This window comes from Gekko japonicus, unplaced genomic scaffold, assembly GCF_001447785.1.
Source record: "Gekko japonicus isolate JY-2015 unplaced genomic scaffold, Gekko_japonicus_V1.1 scaffold412, whole genome shotgun sequence".
NCBI classification, from domain to species: Eukaryota; Metazoa; Chordata; class Lepidosauria; order Squamata; family Gekkonidae; genus Gekko; species Gekko japonicus.
Genome location: NW_015160847.1, coordinates 600,962 through 621,489, shown reverse-complemented (window position 1 = coordinate 621,489; position 20,528 = coordinate 600,962). Strand labels below are relative to the sequence as shown.

General features: G+C 43.0%; 1 protein-coding gene across 1 annotated transcript; it reads left to right on the top strand.

The window, feature by feature from the left end:
* Window positions 1-6,766: 6,766 nt before the first annotated feature.
* Window positions 6,767-20,033, top strand: GCNT4 (glucosaminyl (N-acetyl) transferase 4, core 2). The gene is made up of 2 exons (XM_015420430.1): window positions 6,767-6,838; window positions 18,139-20,033. Exon 2 carries the CDS (start codon window positions 18,140-18,142, stop codon window positions 19,544-19,546), a length of 1,407 nt encoding a protein of 468 aa, XP_015275916.1. The 5' UTR covers window positions 6,767-6,838; window position 18,139; the 3' UTR covers window positions 19,547-20,033.
* The last annotated feature ends 495 nt before the right edge of the window (window positions 20,034-20,528 follow it).

Sequence of the window (20,528 nt, the reverse complement as noted above, 5' to 3'; positions counted from 1 at the left end):
GCAGCCCATAATTTCTAACTTTCCATCTGCAGGTGGAAGTAAACCATATCCCTTAAAGGGTTATTAGTCATGATGCACTTTGAAACTTTTAAATGCTCAGTGTTGTTGCAGTTGTTAATGATAACATAGGTGGTTTGAAATTTGGCATTTGGAATCAGAATTGTAGAAAACGTTGTTTGCCTGTGTAGCACAAAGCTGCAGCTCTTTGTTTTTTTCTGGGAGATCCAATTTGACTTGATATAAAATCTTTCTTTATTGCCAGAAAATAATGCCTTAGAATATTTATGAAATATGCAAGTAAATCCATGAAGATACAGCCAATTAATGCATTAAAAACAATCAGATTTGTTCATTATCTCTACAGTCTATCACTATGACTCCCCAGTAGAAGAAGAAGAGTTGGATTATACCCCACCCTTCACTCAGAGCCTCAGAGCAGCTTACAGTCACCTCCCTTCCTCTCCCCACAACAGATACCCTGTGAGGTAGGTGGGGCTGAGAGAACTCTGAGAGAACTGTGACTGACCCAAGGTCACCCAACTGGCTGCATGTGGCGGCATCTTATCTAACACCCATTTACATGCAGCAGCCCAGAAGGTATCACTGCATCCTTTGTAGGAGCCTCCTTGTTCTAGAGTAGCCATTTTGTGATTGGTCCCATTCCCTGTGGTAGCCATTTTGTTATGATGCCTCCTGTCTTATATTAGCATTCTGTAAGCTTGAAGACCCCTAATGCTCATACTCATTATTTGAGATCAGAGCACCTTAAAAGCTGACAAAAAGCTGAAAAATGAAAAGGGGAAAAATTGGAAACATGGCTTCTTGTTGTGTCATCGTGTCCCTTAATTCTTGACAGTCTGTATTTCAGGATTGCCTTAGATTTTCTGATTTCATCCTTTCACTTGAAACAGTATTTGTCTGTCTAGTGGCAGAAACATAAGAGTTTTCTAGGTCTTTCTATACACAAACAGTTCATGAATATGAAGGGCTATGTTTCTGGGCCAGCGTCTCATGCAGTCAAGTAAACAAGGGTGTGGGCTACAATACTAAACTGATTAAAGTCATGAGATATCTTGGTGAAAATGCTGGTGCAGAAAATGGCCTGAGCAAAAATGATATGCTTCAATCTTGATTAGGTTGGTAAACTTACTGAAAAGTACTGGGTTCACTGCATGGAGGACTCGGACGATGACATGCGTTTGCATACGTTTATTGAACTTAACATCAGACTAACTAACGGGCCGACAAGGCCAACTATATACACACCCACCCAGCACCCCCATAGTCCCATTGGAGGGTTTGAATTTCCCGCCAAAGTGGCTATTGGTTGGTGCTGGGGGAACTAGGATCCTAGGTTCCTATTGTTCAGGGGAGCCAAGCTCCTGACTGTGCCATGGACCCCTGGTGGCGGTCCACGTACATAACACTCCTCCCTCCATAGATCAGACCCACCTGTGTGGCGTAGTCCTGCAAGTAGGCGGGGGGTCGGCGCTCTCGGAGGGAACGCCTGGGGGTCAGTACTGGTTCTCTCGCTACCGGTTCCAGTTGACTAGCTGTGACCGGTGGTTGTGGCGCCTGCTGTGGTGTTGGCTGTTGGGCTGCTGGTACTGGTACTTCCGGGAGTGCTTCCCTCGACGTGGCCTCCTCACTGATTGGGGTGTCGGCTTGCACCCTGGGTTCCGGTGTGTGCATTCCAGTTCCTGCCATTAACTGTGGGGTTTCTCCTGCCTCTGGGAGCTGTCGCCTCCGGAGTTGGTTGATGTGTTTTTGTAGAATTCGTCCGTCGTCCGTCGACACCTCATATGATACTGGGCCCATGACTTTGGTGACTCAGCCCGCGATCCAGGAGATCCGGTTCCGTAGTCCCCTGGGAAGAACCTTCTCGGAGCTTTCCGCTGTTTGACCAACCTCCATGCCTCCAGTCCCCGGTCTGGGTGTAGTCGATCTAACAGCTTTTCCGGGCGCTGGGCCATCGGTACCTCTGCGGGGCTGTGGCCGGTGACGGGGCTAGGTGTCGTCCTCTGAGTCAAGAGGAAATGGGCTAAGCGGAACTCCCAGTCCCCCTCTGAAATCTGGCTTAGGGCTTCCTTCGCGGTCCGCACCATTTGTTCGGGGTGTTTGCTTGTCGGCAGCCAAGAGGCCTAAGAGGGGCTTATGGTCCATAGCAATTGTGAAAGGGTGCCTGTAAATGAAAGTGTGAAATTTTTTTACCCCTGCTACGATTGCCAACCCCTCCCTGTCGATTTGCGCATAGTTGCGCTCCGCGGCCATTAAAGTTCGTGAGTAATAGGCCACGGGAACGCCGCAAGGACAACCGGGAGGGATTCATCAAATTGGGTAGCACGTCGTTTGAAATTAACAGCGCTTTCACCCCCCTGAATGCCACCGCTTCCCTCGGGCCCCAGGTCCAGGGGGCCAACTTATCCAGGAGCCGGTGTAGGGGCTCCGCTACCTCAGCCTTGTGTGGCAGAAAGTCGTGGTAAAAGTTTATTATTCCCAAGAACGCCTGTAGTTCTGCTTTACATGTGAGGGCAGGGGCCTCCACGATGGCCTTCACCTTGTCCTTCGCTGGATGAAGGCCGGTCGCATCTACCCTGAACCCCAGGAAGTCCACCTCTGAAACCCCAAGGAGGCACTTCTCCCGTTTCACTTTGAGGCCAACCGAGTCCTCCATCTTGGTGAAGGCACAGTCCATGGCCAGCTGGCGCAGGGCTGCCATGAAAGTCGCGGTTGACTTGCCCGGTTTCTGGACGCGGCCCTGGAACTCGATCCGCCTGGCGAGCGTGGTTGGCTGGGGCGTGAGGTACCTCGTCAGGGCGTCGATGATCTCCTCGTAGGAGCACTCGAGGATTGCCCGGGGTGTGAGGAGGCTCTTTGCGAGGTGGACTGTGTTCACTCCATAGGAGCTAAGGAGGAGGGCCCGTCTTTTGCCTGGATCGGTCACCTCATTGTAGACGAAGTGGCATGTCAGTTGGTCTGTCCATGAGTCCCAGAGTTCGGGATGGGCGAGATCGAAGATCTCCAAGTTCCCCCGAGCAGAGACCATGGTGTAGTGTGTAGCGGGGAGTGGTGTTCCTTGACGTGGTGCGCGGTGCAGTGCTGCTTGCGAGCTATGCGGGGCGCATTGGATGGAACGGGGCTTGGTGCTGTGCTGGGATGCGAGCCAGGCCTGGCTCAGCGGGATCCCATCCTCGTCGCCACTGAAAAGTATTGGGTTCGCTGCATGGAGGACTCAGACGACGACATGCGTTTGCATACATTTATTGTACTTAACATCAGACTAACTAACGGCCCGACAAGGCCAACTATATACATACCCACCTAGCAGCCCCTAGTCCCATTGGAGGGTTTGAATTTCCCGCCAAAGTGGCTATTGGTTGGTGCTGGGGGAACTAGGATCCTAGGTTCCTATTGTTCAGGGGAGCCAAGCTCCTGACTGTGCCGTTGACCCCTAGTGGCGGTCTGCCTACATAACACTTACATTTTGTCTGTCCTACTGGGAGGAGTGTACTGGGATCCAGTTACGTATATTTTAGGAAGTGGAAATCAAATCGAATGCAATTCAGAGGAGAGGAGCAAAAAAGAGGGTATTTTAGGGTTGAGAAAGCACAGCTATTGTGTGAAGGACTTGACAGGCTTGTCCTGAAAAATGGGAGATAAATTGCTGGTAGATAGAAAGTGACACAATGGACTTGCTACCTTGATAAGTTTGTAATTAGTTTCTTGGATCTTTTTGCAGAGAGGTGTGGTAAATACCTGGAGGACAGGGGTAAAAAGAGCAAACTGCTGTCTGTGTGCTAGTCCCTTACGGGGTCTCTGGTTTTAAGGTGATGTGATTCTAAAAACCCAGTAAGGTTTCATAAAGTACTTGGGATGGGTCATTATTTTTTTTTAAAGGACATTCCGTAGTGGACATTCTGCAGCATTGTAGCTAAGTAACTTAGTGTTTCTCACCCAATATTGATATAAATATTTAGCGCTGAGGTATGTGCCAGCTAGGTTTATGGTTACCTGTACAATGGAATGGTTATGCCTTTCTCCAGGATACTTACCATTAATTCTGATTAAATGGTTGGACTTTAGAATCGGGACTCTAGTTAATTGTGCAGAGGTTGTCTTTCAGCTTCCATTCCCTGTTTGTAAGATGGGAATTTTACCAGTTTGCTATATAATTTAATTGTAACCTGTTGCTTGTAAAGGATACATAACCTCTTTGTTAGAATAGTAACCAAAGCAAATGATAAATGAGGTAAGTTAGATTTTTGTACAGACTGCTAACTTGTATCTGTAGCAGTCATAGTGCGGTGTAGCTCTTTAGGGTTACACTGTAAGAGAGATGAAATGTGGCAGATATCTTAAACAACAAACCCAAATATCCACACCGTGCTGTACTTTAACTGGCCCTATCAAGTAGTGGTGTTATTTGCGGGCAGCTGCTTGCAAAATAACTGTTTGTTGAAGAGGTGCTGCCGGGTAGCCTGGGCAGGGAGAAGAGGTCTGTCTCAGGAAGTGGGGGTGATAGAGCGGCTGTGGAACCCTTAACAATGAACTGCCATAGAAGAGCTGGCATCCATCAAGAAAGCTTACAAGGCACCCAATAAGAGTAAAGTTAAGTGCCTCATGGATGGAGACCCACGGGGCAAGGACAGAGGAAACAGTCAACCATCATGACTCCTGCCTTACAAGCACCATTGGCTACTGTTTAGACGGGGCATCTAACCAAATGTGCTTGCTTAAGTGCAAATGGGAAGCCGTAAGATGCTTAAATTGTTACATCACCCCATCAGCAGTATTTGGTTGAGGAAACCAGGCCAGATTATACTAAAAAGTAATGAATGGTACTCAGCCATAATCAAAATTTCATATAGTTGGCGTCCACTGAATTGGTTCCAGTCCTGCAGCATAAAGTTCTGTATAATCTCAAATGGCAGATCAGGGAACTGCCAGTTTGTGCTATCTTCAAGTGATACTATGCAGATTTGGGAGAGGAAATCATATTATGCACATGTGGATTGTGGAGCTGTCTTATACCAAGTCAGACCACTGGTCCATTTAGCTCTATATTGCATGCTCTACCCAGGGTTTCCAGCTCTGGCTCGGGGAATTAAGAACATAAGAGAAGCCAGTGTTGGATCAGGCCAACAGCCCATCCAGTCCAACACTCTGTGTCACACAGTGGCCAGAAATACCAGCTGCCATCAGGAGGTCCAGCAGTGGGGCCAGAACACTAGGAGTCCTCACACTATTGACCCCCCAAGCACCAAAAATACAGAGCATCACTTGCTCCAGTGTCCCTATACCTTGTGACTAATAGCCACCGATGGACCTGGAGATTTGCAGGTGGAGCCTGAGGAGGCTTTGGGAAAGGGAAGGACTTCAGCGAGGTATAATGCTATAGAGTCAGCAGCCATTTTGCCAAAGAGAACTGATCACTGCAGTCTGGAGATCAGTCGTAGTTCCTGGTGATCTCCAGGCCCCACCTGGAGATTGGTAGCCCTAGCTCTGCCACTGAGCCATAGCCACTCAGCATCAAGCCAGTACCAATTTTCTGTACATATAGATGTAATAAGAGTATACTGAAAAATACTGTGTGAAATATCATGGCTTAGATCATGCACAACACAAGCAGAGCCGACAGTTTTCTGTTTGCACTGTTTTCTAGTTCTGTAATCCTAGTCTAATTACATTGTTTTTTATATTTTGTAATCTGTGGCTGTGGAGGCTCAGTGGTTAAGACACTGAACTGTGGACCCGGAGGTCGGAGTGCTGCATGATGGGGTGAGCTCCCATCTCTAGTTCCAGCTCCTGCCAACCTAGCAGTTCAAAAGCAAGAAATTGCAAGTAGATAAATAGGTACCACTTCGGTGGGAAGGTAACAGCGTTCCGTGCGCCTTGGTGTTTAGTCAAGCCGGCCACATGACCACGGAAACGTCTTCGGACAGCGCTGGCTCTTTGGCTTGGAAACGGAGATGAGCACTGCGCTCTAGAGTCGGATTCGACTGGCTTTTGAGCAAGGGAAACCTTTACCTTTAACCTAAATCTGCCTTGAGTCTAAGCAAAAAAGGCTCTACTTAAATAGTATCTGTGAGAAGGCAAAATTGTATTAGATACTTTCTATTAATAGTAAAAAGTGCCGTATGCACCCATAAAACTCCTGTACAAGTAGTCTTCCATAGTCTTATACAACAGGCTGCAAGGGATTAATATTGTGTCTAGTGATAGGAAAATGCACATATAATCATAATATAAAAATTACAAAACTAATTATGATGGTATAGTATTAAAACATTTTGATTTCTGATCATGTTACTGAAAAAGCCATTAATTTATCAGGGTTTGTTTCTTCTTTTACTGGAAATTGTTTTGTATCGGTGCCGTGCTTTCTCTTACTGTTAATTGTTTTGTATCGGTGAGAATGGTATAAATAGGTGTTCTATGCAAGCCAGTTAGGTGAGAGGAAAAAAATCTATTAAGAATCAAAGGAACAGGTGTATATTCTTAAACTGAAGGGAGAATTAGAGGGAGAATTAGTGTTGTATCTGTTTAGGAGAATGTATAATATACACACACACTTAAATTAGCCCCTTTCTCTCTTTGATCTTTGCAGAAAGAATTGGTTTTTCCTTCTTCATCACTTAAATATGGCTGCATACTTAACTGAAATGTAATAAATCAGAAATGCATGGGATTGGAGCAACATGACTACAAATATCCTAAGGATGGAGAGAAGAACTGTTCAGACAAGAACTGTTCAGACATAACCAGGTGATTTACATGGTGACTGCAAACTCTTTTATGCTTCAGTAGAAAGGAAAGGGAATAAAGAGACATCTAAAAGGTAGGTCTGAAAACTTTATGATTCTAAATTGCTAGTAGATTAGCATTTTGCATCTGGTATAATATGACTATGATACCTACAGTACAGTTACCCAATCTAAGTCCATTGGTTTGGTGTAGTGGTTAGGAGCATGGACTCTAATCTGGAAGAACCAGGTTTGATTTTCCAGTCCTCCATATGCAGCTGCTGGTGTGACCTTGAGTAAGTTACAAGTTGTTTCAGAGCTGTTCTTTCAGGAGCAGTTCTCAAAAGAGCTCTCTCAGCCCCACTTACCTCACAGGGTGTCTGTTGTGGGGAGGGGAAGGCAAAGGAGATTGTAAACCACTCTGAGACTCCTTTGGGTAGTGAAGGGCAGGGTATAAATCCAATCTCTTTTTTCAGTAGCTTTAGACTGGAGCAATTATGCATAGGTTTGCACTGTCAGACATATTAATAGGACAAAGGAGCAAAAGTGATAAATTTCTTTTTTTTTTCAATTAAATTTTTATTAATTTCAAACTTTTACAAATTATTTACAAATTGTTCTACAACGAAAAGTAAATTTAACATTCTTTGATAGCAGTCTTCCACAAATTGCCAATCCTATTCTGCTTCTACTTCACTGATAAATTATAATCTTTAATTAATCCTGTAGAATTGGTGCGCCTAGGTTAATATTTCTGCCTCTCAAAATTGCTCCAGTACAATTCCACTTGTAAACACTATCTCCCATAATTTCCCTTTAAATCTCCTTATTTTATAAGCATGTGTTCTATATATATTTCATTTCTAAATCATTATAATAAGCTGGGTTACAATAAAGTAAAATAAAAAGTAAGAGATAAATTTCTTATAAGAATCCTTGTGGAAACAAAAATGCATCCAGAATGTTATGTAAATAACAATCTGTGTTGCTCATTACTAATTATATCACCAATAGTATCCTATAAGTACCTCTGATGTTCTTTCAGCAACATTCCACATGTACGATCTATTGTGCAGAATGTAATGGCAAACTATTTCACTCTGAGTGTTGAAAAGATACATTAAAAACAGTCTGACTACAACTGAAGTTCATATTTAAGAATATACGTGTGTGGACTGCATTGCATCGTACGGGAAACAATTATGCATTTATTGCAGAACAGCTATAACTGAGAAGAACAAACTGTAGGGAGACAAGGAAGTGACCAAAGGTTAATCCAGATACTAAAAGGTGTGTGTGTGGGGGGAAGACGTGCACAAACCCTGCAAAGGAGAGCTCTTTAGCAAAAATCAAACAAGTGTTTTTCGTCTTGGAAGGGGATAGTCTGATTTCAAAGTCATTAACAGTGCAATCCTGTACACAGTTACTCCTCTCTTGAAATTAATATTTTTAAACTGAAATAATTCTGCGTAACGTTATATTGTAAGAGTTTAAAAATAGGTAAGGACCAAGGCAAGCACTTTCCTTAAACATGAGATGCTATAGTAGGATGCCTTTCAGATTCAGTGTTTCTGAAATGCAGTATCCGAGGAGAGCTGATAGTTCTCTGCCTTTCACAGAATCTGCTGATAGTTCTCTGCCTTTCACAGAATCTGCAAAATAGCACCATTAAAAAAAAAAACTAATAGGCAAAATACAAAACCAACTGTCTGCAGGTTTTACTTCTAAATTGCCAGTTTGGTGTAGTGATTAAGTGCGCGGACTCTAATCTGGGAGAACCAGGTTTGATTCCCCACTCCTCCACTTGCAGCTGCTGGATGACCTTGAGCAAGCCATAATTCTGTCAGAGCTGTTCTTGAAAAAGAGCACTTTCTTTCAGAGCTCTCTCAGCTCCACCTACCTCAAAGGGTGTCTGTTGTGAGGAGGGGGAGGGAAAGGAGTTTGTAAGTCACTCTGAGACTCCAAGTGAAGGGCTGGGTATAAATCCAACCTCCTCCTCCTCCTGTTTTGAGAACGGAATATTTTGGGCCAATTGAGGGAAGCCTGACCTGAGCACTGAGTTTGGTTCTTAACACAATTGGGAAAGCCCTGGTGAAGGAACATGGAATGGGGTGTCCCAGCAGTACAAGCATCATGTATTGACAGGTCCATGGAAGTGGCATGGGCTCCAGGATTTGTTTCGTCAGGAACAACCCAATTTAGGTTGACTCATAGATGTATGGAAACAAGAAGGGAGGCTAATTGGTGAAACTTTTTGAGTTAAAAATGAGGGAATAGCAATCGGGTAGAAAGCAGCTACACACGATCAGGTTCCCAGTCAATTTTGTCAGTTAGGTAAGACGGTGAGACCATATGGGAAGAATTCTCTGCTATGCATTCATCACTGCAAGAAATGTGCAAGCAACAGAGCATCCATGCAGGAGTTCTCTGTGCTTTACTCCGTCAGCTATCATTTTCCTTGCAGATTTTCCCGCTGTGTCACTGGGTGGGGAGCTTTTCTTTTTAAAGTTTCAATAGTTGTTATAGCAACTACTGACTTAAAAAAACCACCACCACCACAACAACAAAAGTCCTCTGGTGGTGTGGCAGGAGGCTGACAAAAGGAAAAATGGCACCAATGTACTGTTTGACAGTGCACACCTTCTCATCCAGATGGTCTGACAACACATTTGGACTGTGTTGTTCCCAAAAAAAATCTTAACAAAGCAGGCTTGGGAAAGAGCATGTCGAGGATGGGGAAAGGATGACTGGAGCACGATGTTGTGTGGGAAAACCCCCCCCCCCCATCTCCAGTTTGAAGCCAAAGTAGAGCAAAACCTCTGTATGGAAGCAGCCAGTGCCAGGGCACTCTTAAATCAGGCTTAACTGTCAGGTGTGTTAGGAGAGAGTATATGTTCTGTACATATAATAACCATGCCAAATGGCAGGTTTCCTCAAATCTCAAGTAATACATTGCAAACTCCTGCCAACGAACCAGAACCATTGGAAGCATTTTTAGTAAGGCATTTGTTCTGTAATGGAAAAAACAGGAACAGCAAAGTAGAAAACAATAATTGGTCAATGATATGTTGTTGTTCAGTCGCACAGTCGAGTCCGACTCTTCGCGACCCCATGGACAATCTCCCGCCAGGCTCGCCTGTCTTCCGCCGTCCTCCGAAGTTGGCTCAATTTCATGTTCGTTGCATCGCTGACACTGTCTAACCATCTCATCCTTTGCCGTCCCCGTCTTCTTTGACCTTCAATCTTTCCCAGCATCAGGGTCTTTTCCAGTGAGTGCTCCCTTCTCATTTGGTGGCCAAAGTATTTGAGCTTCAGTTTCATTATCTGGCCTTCCAGGGAACAGTCAGGGTTGATTTCTTTGAGGATTGACTGATTTGTTCTTCTTGCAGTCCAAGGGACTCTCAAGAGTCTTCTCCAGCACCATAGTTCAAAAGAATCTATTCTTCGGCGCTCGGCCTTCCTTATAGTCCAACTCTCACAGCCATACATGACTACTGGGAATACCATTGCTTTGACCATGCGGACTTTTGTTGGCAGGGTGATGTCTCTACTTTTTATCATGCTGTTTAGGTTCGCCATCGCTTTCCTCCCAAGGAGCAGGCGTCTTTTAATTTCATGGCTGCAGTCACAGTCTGTGGTGATCTGGGATCCCAGGAACGTGAAGTCTGTCACTACTTCCACGACTTCCCCTTCTATTTGCCAAGGAGTGATGGGGCCGGATGCCATGATCTTAGTTTTTTTGATGTTGAGCTTCAAGCCCACTTTTGCGCTCTCCTCTTTTACTCTGAGCAAGAGGCTCTTTAGATCCTCTTCACTTTCAGCCATTAGAGTGGTATCATCTGCATATCTGAGGTTGTTGATCTTTTCCCCAGCAATCTTAATTCCCGCTTGTGATTCATCCAGGCCAATGATATGGTTAGATATAATTTAGATCCAGGGTGGCTGGTTGTTCCTGTTCATATAGTCAGTCCTAAGAACCAGTGTTCAGATCTTGAAAGGACTGAAAGTGAGTTATAGGCAACTGAGCACTTGCATGCAAGATACAACTGACCTACAACTGTGAGCCAGTTTGGTGTACTGGTTAAGTATGTGGACTATAATTTGGGAGAACTGGGTTTGATTCCCCACTCCTTCACTTGCACCTGCTGGATGTCCTTGGGCAATCCATAGTTCTAGCACAGCTGTTCTTGAAAAAGAGCAGTTTCTGTCAGCGCTTTCTCAGCCCCACCTACCTCACAGGGTGTCTGTTGTGGGGAGGGGAAGGGAAGGGAAGGGAGTTTGTAAGCCGCTCTGAGACTCCTTTGGGTAGTGAAGGGCGGGGTATAAATCCAATCTCTTCTTCTTCTAACATGTGACAGAGGTGGGCTTTGATTAGGATATAAACATTTACAATTCAGCCAGGATTTGGCAATCCTCTTGACCCTCCCACCCCACAGGGAATGCATTTTTAAAAACAGCATGGAGCACAGAGGGCCGCAAGAAGCAAACACAAGCATGATTGTTTTTGACATGGGCTGTGTGAACTGTCCAGTGGGTTGGCTTCTGTCTTTGTGGCTGTTTCATGTTTCCCTGGCCATAAATAAGGATGTTAATTCTTGTATGTTTATACAGATAGGGTGTACTGATAAAAGACATGTACATATGTGTGCATGCAAGCCCATGGGCACATACATAAAAAATGTGCACAAATGTCTGTCTTAATCTAGAGGAAAGAAATTGGAAGAAACATTGCCTGGTACCAGATGGGATATTTAAAGAGCTGTGACTCAGCTGAGGTAATACTGTGATTAAAATGTCATTTAGTGCCTCTCGTTCAGGGAAAAAAGCCCCAAAAACTGAGGTGCAAATGCCTGTTTACATTATGCAGTGTTTCTCATACTTCATGAAAAACAAATATAACAGGTTTAATTACACAGAGGATGAAAGTCAGCTCAGCCTGGCAGAGAAAGTTGGACGTGAATTTGGGTGACCAAAACAAATTCTCATTGAACTCTGTGTAACAGTGATTGCTCCTATGGCATTACTATGAGCACAAGTATTTTAAAAAATCAAGCATATTTTATGCATTTTATTATTAGATTTTTTTGGTCCCCTCCGTTCAGGGTTTGCATGATGGCATATATGGGGGGGCTTCCCTTTTATCTTCACAACAACAACCCTGTGAGGTATATTAAGCTGGGAAATAGCCCAACATTATCCAGGGAGCTTTGTGACGGAGTAGCAATTTGTATTGAAGTGTCACCAATCTTAGTTTGACACTCTGACCACTACGGAGCCACTGTGGTGTCATGGTTAGAGTGTCAAACTAGGATCTGGGAGACCCAGGTTTGAATCCCCACTCAGCCAGTCACACACGTTCTGCCTCACAGGATTGTTGGGAGGATAAAATGGAGGAGAGCCGAGTCATGTCAGCTACTTTGGGTCCCCATGGGGGAGGGAGATGGGGTATCAATAAAGCAAATAGCACTGTGGCTACTAGTTGATAACATAAATAGGGTTTTTTTTTTGTATATGTGCTATAGAGACTGAAATGCCCTATTTACCATGTGAGTACAATTCCAGAAGCTGCGAGCTCATCTGAATGTCTGTCTGGTTTCAAGGGGAAACCTGCTGCATTAGTTTGGAGAAATCTAAGGTGGCTAGAGTGGTGCTCCTTTTCCTTGTGCTCAGTAGGCCATATAAAACTTTACCAACCCCACCCAGTGTGACTTCACCACCTGGAAAGGAGACTAGGGCACTTGTTGCTGCCGGTGTGTTGCACTGACCTAAAATATAAGGTGGATAACAAACTGTCCCTTGTGACTTTATGCCAGCCTGTGATTACTGGCGCTTAGGAACTAGCATACGCTAAATAGGAATTTTTCTGCCTGTAGTCTTACAGGTACCAATTTGTGGGCTACTAGTGTGCTGTACATGCAGTGTAGCACAAATAGGAGGCAATAGGTATGGCCCACTTACCTTTTATAGTTCTGGCATGGTCAGTACTACCACAATCCTGATATGATTTTCTATCCACTTCCTTCTATTGTGGATGTGTGATCTGAAGAACGTACCACTTGCCTCACACTCTTTGAAAAGGGCTAGAGTAATAAATGAGCTTGACAGGGCACTGTAGAAGTTTAGGGCAGTGACTTCAGCCACTTTTAAAATGTACTCACTGAAGCCAAGGTGATAAATACACTCAAGATTACTTAAAATATATAGAGAGATAACATGTGATGGTGCTTCCTAGCTTTTGTGTTCTATAGCCAGACTAATTTGACAGCCATCTTGATTACCTCAAGGGTGGCAATAATTTGAGTGGCATGATTTAAACTAGAGCTTTGGGTAATGTTTCAACATAAAATGTATTTTAAAAATCTGACCACACACAATTAAGTAAAAAATTGAATTTCTGCCACAGAACTAATGGACCAGCCCTCCGTTTTGGGAAGGTTCCCAGGCCTAACGGTGGTTTGACTATCCCTAGCTAATGATGGTCTGAAGGCTGTTGCTGCCATTAAAAGGTTGTCTGTGCCTCTGATGCCTTGTGGGCTTCTCTCTATCCATCCTTCTTCCACCTATCCCTCTCTCTAGTAACCCCCTCCACTCTCTCTCAATCTGTGCTTTACCCCCCGCAGTGTCAGTAGATGAGATGCTACGCCGCTTCTTCATCTAACGGCTCCAGAAACCCCTTGATGCTCTTCTCTCCTGATTACAGTTTCTCCCACTCTTTTGTCTGCTCTCTGCCACAGCTTCTCTGTGATCAGACATGCTTACTATTCCCAACCTGCCCCCCCACTCCATTCACCTATAATCACTTTTTCCCTTCGCCTCCAAGCTCCTAGGGAATATAGTTGCTTCACTCCCTGCAACATGGTTTCTGCTCTCTCCTTCTCCCTGAAGCTTCAGACCAAAGATTCCCTTATTTTTAATGCACTGCTGTCCTGTACTCTCAATTGAAATTATTGCCAAATCCAAAGGTCTGCCCTGGTCCATCTGAACCTCCCTGCAATGACTGCTACAATTGACCATCCAGGCTGCAGGTTTTTGTGGCTTCATTTTTAGCTGATATCAGTCAGGTCGTGTCAACATTTTCCACTAGGAAGCTTCTCTGCTGTGTTTGTCCCTGCTGTTTGTTCGTTTGTTCCCTGCACAGGTGATCTCTTGAATTGCATGGTTTTCAGTACCTCATATGCCAGTGACCCAGCTATTGTTTTTCCCCACATCCCTTCCTGCATTTCCACCTGCCTGGTATATCTACTTGCTGTCTCATTGCTGTCTCAGACTCCACACGTCCAAAACTCAACTGCTCATCCTTCATCCCAAGCCTCCTCCTTATAATCATTCTCTGTATGCGTCAATATCCTCACCAGACCAGAAACTCAGCTGTGGCTTTGATTCTTGGCTCTTCCTTGTTCCTTGTAATCACGTCTCCCTGTACCAGATTGCAAAAATCTTCCCTTTGTTCTCCATCTTCTTGAATAAAACTTGATTACAGCGGTCTTCTTCTCTCATCTTTCCTTTTCACATCTCTGTCTCCTACATTGCCATAAGCATTTGAATCTCCTGTCACTCACTCAATACGACATTTACCCTCATGCCCTTTCACTGGCTTCCCAATCCCCTTTTTGTATTTAGCACAAATTCTGTGTCCTTTAAATTTGTTCGCCCTACCCTATATTTTGGCACTTGGTATTTTTATTCCCCTAATGACCTCTGCTGCTCCAACACTTTCAACTTTACCTTATCAAAGTTCTCTTGCTTAGTGTCATGTCTTCGCCTGTTCTTCCATGCTTCCCCGTGCGCGTGGAATTCTTTCCTTGAACAAGTACACAGTACCACCTCTCTATATGTCCCTCCTCAAAATGCATATTTTCTGTATGACTTTTGGTTTATCCTCTTAATCATAATTCCTAGTTGTAGCAGAGGTTTAAGTGCATGTAGATATATCCATCAACATTAGCTCCTCTGCCTTCAATGTCTTAGTTTTCCCATTCTCTCATTGTCTCATTGTCTCTAAGGAGTATCAATACTCTATAAATAATGGTACATAATAATAAAATTTGGCGTCAGAGTTCTGACATTTGCTTGCTTCTCTGTTCCATTAACATCCAGCTTAGCATCAATTTGTATTCTCTGTACTTAGCTTTTATTTCATTACACAGAATTGTTGACTTTCAGCCATATTTTAGTCGCATGGGTATCTACAGTTGAATTCAACTGTAGATAACCATGCCAGTAAAATAAGGCTGAAAGTAATCAATTCAGTTGTTGAGGGTATCAGTTGAATATTTATTCAGGATATGAAAGTTTTGCAAGATGTGGTAAGGATTCCTAATCCTTCCTTGAAGACCTTTGTGTTTTTTGCTATTCCAGAACATATTCAGCACTGTGGAACGTTAACAGAACAAAATTCAAATCCAGTGGCACCTTTAAGACCAACAAAGTTTTATTCAAGGTATAAGCATTCGTGTTCACATACACTTCTTCAGATACACTGAAATGGAAGTTACCAATCCATATATATATATATAGGTAGAGGAAGAGCAGTAAATTAGCATAAACATAATAAAGGTTATTTAATAGATCCTTACATCTGTATTCTCATCAAGAAGGGCTATACACAGTCTTTATTTTATTTCTTATTTGAAATAGTAGATTGGTATAGTGATTGTAATGAATAGTAAAATGTAATGTAATTTGGAATGGTAGATTGGAATGTATTTCTCTGGTCTGGTGGCAGAGGAGACATCACATTGCATAACCAATAACCCCACCTTAAAGAAAAGGATGCTGTTAGTTACCTCCATACTTGAGAGGAGATGGATAGAGTGTAACAATAGGGTCTCAGTTAATTACTCTCAGCATCCCACAATCAAGAAGGGTACATTTGCACATCAGTCTCTGAGGAAGTGTGCATGTACACAAAAGCTTATACCTTGAATAAAACTTTGTTGGTTTTAAAGAGCTCCTGGGCATGAAATCTGTTCTGTTGCTTCAGACCAACCCAGCCACCCATCTGAATCTGTCTTTCTGGAATGTTAAGTTATGCACAATGTAGTTATTTTCCATCTTTCTTTAAAACAGGAGTTTCAAAGCAAAAATGACACAAGTTTCATTTTTGTTCCTATGGGAATGATTATTGTGTAGGAAATCCCTAACATATGTGATGTGTATGAGTCAGGACTGGGACATTTGCAGTGCAGCCCTGAGCCAACTGGTACCAGTGGGCTTAGAAGGGTGTAACTCTGTGTAGGATTGCACTGTTGGTGTAGCATGGGTAGAACTGTGACCCACCAGGGAAATTTTGCCAGAACCATATGCATTTATCCAGCATGAGCTGTCATGATAATACTTGGTTGTATGACTCACAGGTTACTCTAATGATCCTGATTTTGGAGTCAATTATGTAACCTAAAAAGTGGGAAGTGAAAAACACTTCACAGATGTCCTTTTTTTGGCATCCACCAGTAAAAAGTTGTTGGGGGGAGGGAGGGAGGGAAATTGAGACAGAAATGTTTGAGGAAAGGAGGAAGACAGAATAATGGAAGGACAAAACTCATATCATCTAGCTATCAAAGGTTCTATTGATTTCACTTTGATGCGTGTGCAGATGCACACGTTGCTTCACCCATTTATTTTGGGGGATCTTGCTGCCCACCTTGCATTATCACAGGTTTGTAGAAACATCTCCCTTTCTGTATCTGGCACCATCATGCAGATGTTTTTATCTGCACTCTGGGGTCAAGTTCAGAATTAGAGATACGGTGAAGTGTGCTACTAGGTCAGCTTTCTGTCTGCATAACTTTATGTCAGAAGGTCAAATCAATTGTGCAACTGGGATACTTCTGAATGTATCCCAGCATTTCTCAGAGGAAAATAACCTTGTTGGGTTTGAGATCTAGTATGGGTTTGGGGTCTAGTATGGAGGTTTTAATTTCCGTGCAGTGTTCCATTGATTTTAAACCTGACCACCTTCTCTCTAGCTTTTATTAGCCCTACAAGAAAAAAAGAGAGGCATCCTCTCTCTTCCTGCTGTTTTCATTCCAGACTAGTAAAAATCTAGAGTTCTTTTTGATTGGTGAAATTATGTGGGAGGAATAAGGGTCAAACCACCCTCTTTTTCTGGCATCAGGGCCCTGATCTGAATCACTCCCCACATGATGACTGCAATTCATGGATATTCCAGTGTCTTATCTAGTTTGACCCCTGAGCCCAACAGCTATTGTACACTTCTTCAGAAATTATCCTTTTTAATCTGTTAAGGTGTTCTTCAATCTATTTGAGTTCAAACCTCTCAACTTATTTTGCAAAATGAAGACAGTACAGCGTTCTCTCTGTATAGTATTTGCTGAACAAAGCAACACTCTGCCAGTTTTCATGTCTGTTCTATATTCTGCTGACGATGTGTTTCTGAACTCTTTGTTTCAACAAAATATGTGAATAGCTCGTTTAGCTGCCTGCTTATTTCCCTCACTACTTGATTGCATGCCCAGGTACCTGAATGGAGAGAACTTTCCTCTCCCCCCCCCCCCCAGAATGTAAGAGGCTGTGTTGTGTAAACAGTTGCATTCAAAGGCATTCAAAGGCAGATTGTCCTGAGTTGTTGGTTCTTTCTCTTAGCTTAGTCTACAGATAAACCTTTCTTAATTTGTTGCAACTCAGAGCAGTATGTCTAGAAAAAAGATTGTCTGCCTCTTTATTATGACAAGCTATTTAATACAATATAATACTGTACAGAGGCCCCAAACATCTTAAGAAGGTTTGTTACCACAATTTTGATTTTGATGGTGCTCACCTGATAGCCCATCTCCTTGTTCCTACAAGACATTCACCTAGAACTTTGTGTGGTGTTGGTTTCCGACAAACCTGTAGCAAAAAATAGCGAATAGAAAGAAGAGTAATTATAGACCAGCAGTCTTTAAAAAATTTTCAGTTCCATGGCCATCTTTAACCTGTCAAAGACCCATTTCTAGTGTTTTTGCTAATTTTGTTTTCTTTGAGGTTATCAGGATGAAAGATCGTGCAGAGACTTTGTCCTTTAATAGTTGAATAGAAAGGGGAATTTTTGCACATGCAGCTTTTCTTGCAGGGGTGAGAGAAATTGTACTGGCTGAAACTGCCCCATTGTCCCTACTCAGCAGAGCTGTCAAATTGTCAGGCACTTCACTTGTTCAAAATAATAACTACTACAGAAGAGAGGACGACTGATGTGTTGTCTCATTCACTTTATGAAGCCAACTCATGGGTGATCGGGCAAGTAGTAAAAAAGAGTAAAAATGTTGACTTTTCTGCCAGCTCTGTTTTGAATATGCCATCTTTGTCATATGTGGAACTTTAAAAAAAAACAAAAACCTTGCTTTAATGTGCTATTCCATGGCAATACCCTCTTTTTTTTTTAATTCACCCACAGAATGAAGAGGCGCAAGTGGTTCTACAAATGCTCAACAAGACAAAGTCTCCTGATCTTGATTTTAACAGTGTGGCTGCTTTCACTACTGAAACTTCTCAAAGTCGAGCGACTGTTGTTCCCTCACAAGGGTATTTATTTTGTAGAGCCGTTTCTGAGCTCCTCATTGTTTGTGAAGAACAAGTACCCCCACCTCAGAAGTCATGTGCAGTATGAAATCAACTGTTCCTCTATTTACAATGAAGAGCCTGTAGAGATCGGCAAGTCTTTAGAAATTCAGAGAAAAGAAATTATCGATTTAGATGATGATGATGTTGTAGCAATGACTAGTGACTGTCATGTATACCATAAAATTAGAGAATATCACCTAAAGCCTATTTCTCTGGAAGAGGAAAAATTCCCTTTAGCCTATTCTTTGGTGGTTCACAAAGATGCCATGATGGTTGAGAGGCTCATCCATGCAATATACAGCAGTCAGAATGTTTACTGTATCCATTATGACCAAAAGTCATCTAGCACTTTCAAACATGCTTTGAACAATATAGCCAAATGCTTTCCCAATATTTTCATAGCATCCAAATTGGAAGTGGTAGAATATGCCCATATTTCAAGGCTTCAGGCAGATCTGAATTGTTTGTCTGATTTGTTTAAGTCTTCTGTTCCATGGAAGTATGTGATCAATTTGTGTGGCCAAGACTTTCCTTTGCGGCCCAACTTTGAGCTGATATCTGCACTTAAGAAATTAAATGGAGGAAATATGTTGGAGACGATCAAGCCAAGTAGCAGCAAAAGGGAACGCTTTATTTATCACTATGAACTTCAGAAAATGCCTTACGAATACACAAAGGTGCCTGTGAAAACTAGTATCTCTAAGGACCCACCACCCCACAATATTGAGGTTTTTGTAGGCAGTGCTTATTTCATTTTATGCCGAGAGTTTATACAGTTTGTCCTTGAAAGTTCCATCGTTCAAGATTTTTTTGAATGGTCAAAGGACACTTACTCTCCTGATGAACATTTCTGGGCAACTCTTGTTCGTGTACCTGGCACACCTGGAGAGGTTTCAAGAGCAGCTCCGGATATCACAGATCTTCAGAGCAAAACACGTTTGGTAAAATGGAACTACCTTGAGAATCACCTGTATCCTCCTTGCACTGGTACACATCTTCGTAGTGTATGCATTTATGGAGCCGCAGAACTGAGATGGCTCATCAGCTATGGGCACTGGTTTGCCAATAAATTTGACTCCAAAGTGGATCCTGTTTTAATAAAATGTTTGGTAGAGAAACTTGCAGAAAGGCAAAAGGAATGGGTTGGTTTGTCTTCAGAAAAACGTTTTCTACACCGGACATTTACAGATGTTTCAGCATTACAGTCCACCCATGAGTGGTCTTTGCAGAAAAAAAGTTGAGTTACATTGCTCATCATACGTCTCTTATCTACCTTGGTGGAATCCAGTTGCCCTTCTATATGTGTAACTAAAGGGAAGGTGTATTAGATGAGCTGCTTCGAGCCCATGGAGCAGATGTTGGAGCAGGGTAAACTAGAGGCAGTAGGTGAGGTTCCCTGCTCCTCAGCAATAAAAAGCGAGTAACAGAGAGAACGTGCTTGGCTTAACCCAGTGCTTCCCAATCTTCTTGAGGTTCCTTTGAACTTGCTCTAGCTTCTAACCCTCTCCAAATGAACATTTATAAGTTGCCTGCAGCCTTTGTTATATGCAAAGATTTGTGAAACAGGGTGCTCATCCAACACTGGTATTAGAAAAAATGATTGGTATATCTTTCTCACCCCCACAAATGCACAGGGAACAATAATTAGAACATAGCATCCCCACCAAATTAGGTTGAGATTATATGGTAGAGAGGAAATCACCCTCACAAATCTAATGGTGAAAGTCCTCTGCTAAGGGCATCCCGAGGAATTTACATCCTTTTCCTAGATATCCCATGAGGGTGACCTGCCTTACAGTGTGAGAACTGATGAATTATTTTATTACTTATGCTGTTTGTGGTGATTTATTTTTCAAGTCTGCAGGATAGCTTTGGAACAGTTTCTAGTGCTTAGATTCCTTCTGTGTCCGCCTGGCTCTTCTGATATATAGGATGCTGCCACAAGGTAGAAAAAACCTACAGCAAATATTTCAGTGGCAGTCCTGTTGTGAGCTCAGTGGTGCATAATGATACAAGCCTTCTTTGTACTGCATGATTCCCACATAGGGCTTGTACAAATTTTTCATTATTTTGAAGATTACATTGTGCTTGTAATGGTTCAGTTGGATGAGATACCAATATCTTGCCTCCAGGATGTGCTACTATTTTAAGGAATCCACTGCTGCAGTTTGGCATTGCATCATTCTGTCTCCCTACTGATACCATACCACCATTGCTATGGGT